The 7,181-nt window shown below is 38.2% G+C and overlaps 1 protein-coding gene across 1 annotated transcript; it reads right to left on the bottom strand.

The window, feature by feature from the left end:
- Positions 1-6,142: 6,142 nt before the first annotated feature.
- On the bottom strand, positions 6,143-6,745 carry LOC121430567 (secreted acidic protein 2-like). The gene has a single exon (XM_041627890.1). The coding sequence runs from the start codon at positions 6,743-6,745 to the stop codon at positions 6,143-6,145; it is 603 nt and encodes a 200-aa protein (XP_041483824.1).
- Positions 6,746-7,181: the final 436 nt, after the last annotated feature.

Below are 7,181 nucleotides of genomic sequence, written 5' to 3'. Positions count from 1 at the left end.
TAAATTCAAATTAGAGACATGTTTTATTTTGTTTTTAACTTGTCCACAATTATATATGATATAGGCCTACATTCTCTCTTTAATGCCCATGTATGTGTTTGCCAGCTCGAAAATCGAAAAAAAGAAAACCTGATATTTGTAATCTGAACCGACATCAAACCTGTTGCAAGGAGAAAATGGTTGTTTCCATAATCAAATGGAGAAGTTTCCAGGCGATTAGAGTTGATGATGAATGCCTGAACATGATTTCTACTGACATTAAAAATTCCTGAAAAGCTCAGCTCGCCTGGGTGGGACTGAAATGAAGTTGTTGTTTTTCTTTTCAAAATAAGACTTTCATTCCTTCTGGTAAACGCAAATCACCTTTCATATTTTCAATATCATAAATTCCCTTTTAACTCTTCTTTATACAAATCGTTCCTCACATCATGACCATAGTAACAACCCTTAATTTCCCCCTCCATTTTCTTTGTCCGAGCCTGATGTTCCGGCGCCTCTGGTTGGACCTAACACAGACTTAATATATTGGATTCCGCTTTGTGCAAGGTTGGATGTAACATTTGGAAAATGTTGTCACTCCTCCAACCTCTCAAAATTGATTTAACATTGATTTAAGAAGGAAACAAGAATTCGATCAAGGAAGAAAAAAAACCTGATAAATAATTGGTCTTTAAAAAAATCACACCATTATCCGAATTTGTTCATACTTGCAAGATTGTATGCTGCAATGTTTAAACTGCGATTTTATTTTAATACAAGAATGAAAACGCAAACAATAATTGTCTTTTCATAATGCATGATGAAATGAAATCATGACTAGCGATCCAGCCTGTGGTTATTGTGGTTACAAATGAGGGGGAGGGGGTCTCGAAGTTTCACGATCAAGAAAAAGGAGTGGAAAAGGGAAAATAAAGAAAATGTAAAATTGCAAAATAGTTTATTTTTATGAACAATAATTATGTCGAAATATATCAGAAAATTCAATTTTTGTAACAAAAAGATATTTTTTCTCCCTCGCTTTGCTCCCTCGCAGCTTTCAGCTTTGTAGAAAGTTTATCTCATACGCCATGTTTGCCCCCTCAAAATATTTGGCTCGTTACGCCCTGCTTGGCCCTCTCAGAAGTGATCGAAGACGGGCTCGAAATAGAAAATCGGCAGGTTCTGGGATAATCTTTGAAGTTCGGCATTGATCGCAGTATTAGCTCGGAAAGAAGATGTTTTTGATGGATCTATTAATCTGTCGTCACGTGATCGTCTTACCGTCTCCCAGCCAAGCCTTCCCTATCCCAATGCCCTTGTTCTAACAATCTTTTGTTTGGGACCTTTGCGACCTTAGGCCCTGATACAGGACCCTTCGAGAGATGCTGCTTCTGCTGATGCTGAAATACCCCTATACGTTTTATCAGACAATTCCCATTTTATCCGACATTTACCATAGTAACACCGCTTCTTAGCCAATCAACATCAAGGAAAGTTGTCAGATCTGACAACCTGTTGGACAAAATGCTGATGAAACACTCTAGTGGATTGAATGCTGGTTCGGGCCCACTATTGTTCATCAAGTTAGGGTATTCAGTCTCTATTTTAGGGCAAGAAAGAATTAAACGCTATTTGAAAATGAAGGATATAAAAAAAACACCTCTAACAAGGATAGAGGGTATTTGAATTTCAGTTCATCGTGATTTAGCCGTGAACCAGAATAGCCTGTTAAGTCGCTGCCCGGAAAGCAGCAGATGGCAGGTTCGAGTCCCACTGGTAACATTCTTTTTCTGACTTCTGATATTCATATAGGAGTAATGCCGAAAATTTGTTTACACACCTCTACCAGCTTGTCGATAGCGACCTCCACCATACACCGAGTTAACGACTACGCCAAGGTTTGTGTATTTGATATATCCTTCCTCATGTAAAAGCATCATGAATATCATCCAGCCGTACGAGGTGAATGACGTGGCTCAGTGGTATATGGCGCTTGACAAGGCACATGAAAGTCCGGGGTTCGATCCCCGGCATCATAACGTATGCCTGTGATTAATCACTACATCAACAATCAAGACAATGCTCTTTTATCCTGCAATAAAGTTGATATAAGAAGGAAATAAATATCCGTAAATTTGGTATCCAAGCAAAGCCTACATCTTTTATAACCTGGTCATCGACATATTGCATCACAAAAATCTTCTGGCTTCTTGATATCCTCAATTGAAATGCCCCCAAACAGCCTCTGCCATAACAGCATAAATCGAAATGTTGATGGCGTTGTTGGTACCAATATGTGCACGAGTTAAAAAAAACTACCCGAATTTCAGTGATGCACGAATGATAAGATTATACGTGATTTATGTCCTGCCCTTGAAGATCTTTCACGAATTAACATCAAATTTCAAACGAACGAGTCACATATTCGTCACCGGGGGTAAGGGATCATTTTTTTCAGTTTAACGTGATACCCCAGAGCTCTGAAAAACGGGGAGTATGTGAACGTCGAAGCGTAATCCAGAATGATTTATTACCCTATCTCTATGGAACATTTGTAACATATCCATATAAACATGAAAAGGGTATGTATTACATGGAAAGGGCTTTGGTCGAGCATTTTGTCACGTTTGCTGACTATATAGCCGGGAGCTAAGATGAATGATCGTAATACTGGGGCTTATCTGATCATTCTATCCCTATTTGCATTTTTTCGTTTTGCATCATGGAAATAAAGAGATGCATGAATATTATTGAAAATCTGTGGAGTCAAACAGGGTTCCGGTCTTCCATGAGGTATGCATTGGCAACATGACTTTATCTGGAATACTAAATCGTCACTCGAGGGCAGCAACATCAAGAAATGCGAGCGGTTGATGCAAGGTCGGGCAATGTGTAGCGTCTTCCGCGTTGCCTAATAAGTTCAACATGTTCAATGTCAATCTCTTCATTCAGTTTTTTTTTAATAGTTTTTTCTTCTTAAGGAGCTGAATTTGACGGCTTTTTCTCAGTGTGCTCTTGACCTTTATAGTTAAAAAAAAATCGCGAACTTTACGACTGAAGTCGTGCGTGATCAAACGTACCCCAGAGCCACCATAAGGTCGGGATCATGAAATCTCTTACCACTGAACTAATATATATGCAGAGCGATAATTGGCAACTGTCCCTTCGACAAAAACTTAGACCTAGTACTCGTCACATAGTCCTTAAATGCATGTTATGAGGTTTAACCATGGAGTTACATTTCAAATCAAGAGGGCATACATTTTGTGACGAGGTATCAAACAAAAATAATCATATACACACTTTGAATATGATTCGTTGTTCACCCGTTGGCTCATCGGTAACCATGGTAACGAGACTTTGATAAGAACATTTTGGTTCGACAACAAATAGGTAAAAATACGTAATTTTCATCATTATAAAAAAATATATATATATCAATAACCAATGCTATAGCCTACAGCGCGTCCCAGAAAAAAGGAAACCGGGATTCCTACATCTTTTTTTCTTCAAAGGAAAATTAATTATGATATTTCACTTACATCATCATATAATTAATTCTTCTACATTTTGATACCTAATATGTGACGAACGCTTCACGCATTAATGAGCAAGACGAGATTGAAATTTTAATGATAAAATATGGTTGCTCAGAAACATTGGACAAAATTGGTTTGTGGTACGACAACCCTGCGTAATCGACGATTTACTCATTAAGGCCTAGTCACACCGCCCGAGCGTTGTTGGAGCGGTAGGGAGAGAGGGTCGAATTTCGCTCTCAAAATTTGGGGAAAAATCGAAAAAAAAAAAACAATCGAAATCGAAAATTGTGAACGGTAGCGAGCGGTGATGATATCTTTTCACTCCGCTCCACGACCGCTCCAACAACGCTCGGGCGGTGTGACCAGGCCTTTAGCATTAATTTTCTCTCTCACTGATCCCTGAACTGGGAGTAGATTTAGATTCACACTTGAGTTTCAGTGCAATTCGTTTCTGTGACTATGCCTAAATTTTCATTGTTTATAATCTGCCGTGCGTGAATGATTTGCTAAGCTGTTGGTTCCAAATTAAAGATGAGATTCCACTCTAACCATAATCAAATTCAAAGTAAAAACATATTTAATAATTGTGAAATCTATCTCTGAAAACGGTTTCCTTTGTGTGTGTGTGTGCGGGACGCACTGTAAAGCATTAGCAATTCATCATGTATAGAATGCTATGATCGAAACCAAAAAGCTTGTATTTGAATAAAACGATATTAAGTCAAAATGTAAACTTTGAGCCGTCTTTGTTCTTGGATTATGGCCAATATTTAGCTACAGATCACGTTATCTATAGCACAAAATACGATAAGTTGAGATAGTAAACCAATTATCCAGATAATGGATTTGGTTTTCCCCAACTGTGCTAGCAAGCAGCTATACTCTGACTTTTGAACAACTTCAATGGTGGTAATCATAAATTCAATCGAAAATATGATTTTATTCTGATTAGTTCCTAGAATATATAGCCCGTGTGACCAATGGCAATGATTCAATGTAGCTGAGATTATCATTTATTTTCCCGCAATTCGTGTTCAAATAAAACGTTTTTTTTTTGTCTTAACTTAAGTATTGTCTTTGGTAGGCTTACGTAATTTACAAGCAGGAATATAATATTTAATAACATGTTTCAACTGTTTCGTTTTATCAATAGGCCTAATTGTTTCTTTGTAATACAGGGACTCCGATGGATGAAGGGGGGGGGGCAGAATTTTTAGACCGTCGCGACCGGAGGGGAAGGGGATGAGGCGATCGACCCTCTTCCATTTTGTTGCTATATCAGAAATCATTATTTTATTGGGGGCGTGCCCCTCACCGCCGCCAATGATTCAGATTACAAATAAAATTCATCTGAAGTCACCTACTGACTAAGATCCCTTGTATTTCTTAAAAATTAGAATCTAAAAACTAAAGTACTAAACAGCGAAAAGTGTAAAAGTGTAATTTCAAAGAAAGGAAGTTCAATTCAGTCATTTCTATCAAAGAATGGAGGTTTTAGACCTTACAACTTAGTTAATCTTAAACAAAAATGAAAAAATGAAGGAATGGGATAAACGTCGTATCCAAACCAAGAGGAGCAAACCCCACCAGGCTTTCAATGCGCTCTCTTGTTTATTCCCATACTGACATGTCATCACATTCATGCATGTGTACTTCGTGATTGACCTTTGACCTTATGACAGGTGTGACGTGCCATAGTTTGCATCTTCCCCCTTTTCTTTACCCTTACATGAAGTAATAGAAGATGACGACCCAACTTGATCCGCGTTGAGACTCTGTTTAGATTCCTCGTTCGGAGTATGCGTCAGATCGAAGATTTTTAGGGTTTGGACTTGGCTCAATGAAAAGAGGAAATCACTCGCTACTTGTTTTCGTATTTTTTATATAAATCCCAGCATTATGTGAGCATCCATCGGTTTATGAATATATGGTATACATAATGGTAAAACTGGCGAGGGTTTCACGGAACATCGTCAAATGATTTTCACTGACTACTGCGCTGAGCCAATCAGATGCAATGATTTCGGTAGCTAATAACAAGTCTGTTCTTACCATGATTCAAACATGGAAGCATATAGATTCAACCTCACATATATCATTTTCGAGGCTCATACCAGCAGATTCAAATAATATTGAATACATGACGTCAGTACGGGGAAGCACGATATCAATGCAGAAAGAAAGAATTGTGTATGTGTGCATTATACAATTATGATCAGAACGATATTTTACCAAGTTCGACAAAGTTCTTAAGCTACAATACAAGGAGGTTCAACATTATACATGAATGATCGTGTTCGAACAGTAGCGAAGCATGATTGGAATTTACCTTTACACTTTGTTACTTTCCTGATTGGATGCAAATTAGAATGATTATTAACCCCCATCTTTTTTGTATATGAAATACTAATAACACGGAAATCAGTAGCCAAACTATTGTAGCGGCACCCCATCTTAAAATCATCACCATAGTCACCAACATCACATGCATTAGGTCAATTTCTACTCCAAATTCATCATCTTCATTATCGTCATCCTCATCAAACCCAATATGCCCATCACTACCAAAATCATCATCATCATCGTCAGTTTCGTCACCATCATCACTTCCATCATGCACATCAGTTTAACAAAAAAAAATCATCATCATCTAATCCAATATACCCATTACTACCAACAATCTCCATCGTCGTCATCATCATTATGCACATCACTACCATGTTTATCGACATCACCCACCGAAATTTATCACCATCGTCACCATCATCATCTCCACCACGCCCATCACTACCAAAATCATCATCATCGTCACCAACATCACATCCAATATGCCCATCACTACCAAAATCATCATCATCGTCACCAACATCACATCCAATATGCCCATCACTACCAAAATCATCATCATCGTCACCAGCATCACATCCAATATGCCCATCACTACCAAAATCATCATCACCGTCACCAACATCACATCCAATACGCCCATCACTACCAAAATCATCATCATCGTCACCAACATCACATCCAATATGCCCATCACTACCAAAATCATCATCATCGTCACCAACATCACATCCAATATGCCCATCACTACCAAAATCATCATCATCGTCACCAACATCACATCCAATACGCCCATCACTACCAAAATCATCATCATCGTCACCAACATCACATCCAATACGCCCATCACTACCAAAATCATCATCATTCACCAACATCACATCCAATATACTACTACTTTACTACTTTACGTGGGATTGGATCAGGTGGTTTTAAAGATGTTTTGATTTTTGGTGATTTTAATTATCCCGAGATTGATTGGAAGTCTGAAACATGTATTCCTGGTGTAGAACACTCAGCCTTTAAATTTCTTGAAAGCACGAGGGATGCTTTCTTTGTACAGCATCAACAAGAACCAACTAGACACAGACAAGGCCAGCGCTCTAACATCTTAGACTTGGTTTTTACTTGCAGTGAGGATGACATTTCTGAAATTAATACGACTGCAGGCATAGGGAAAAGTGATCATTGCACTCTCATTTTTGATATGAAGATTAAGGGATTTATCTCTTCCATTAGAGACAGCAAGTACCTGTTTAACAAGGCAGACTTTGCAACTATGAGTGATAAGCTACATGATGTACATTGGGAAGC

Source organism: Lytechinus variegatus, chromosome 1, assembly GCF_018143015.1.
Source record: "Lytechinus variegatus isolate NC3 chromosome 1, Lvar_3.0, whole genome shotgun sequence".
NCBI classification, from domain to species: Eukaryota; Metazoa; Echinodermata; class Echinoidea; order Temnopleuroida; family Toxopneustidae; genus Lytechinus; species Lytechinus variegatus.
Note: the sequence above shows the minus strand (reverse complement) of the source record. Positions and strands in the feature narration are given on the sequence as shown.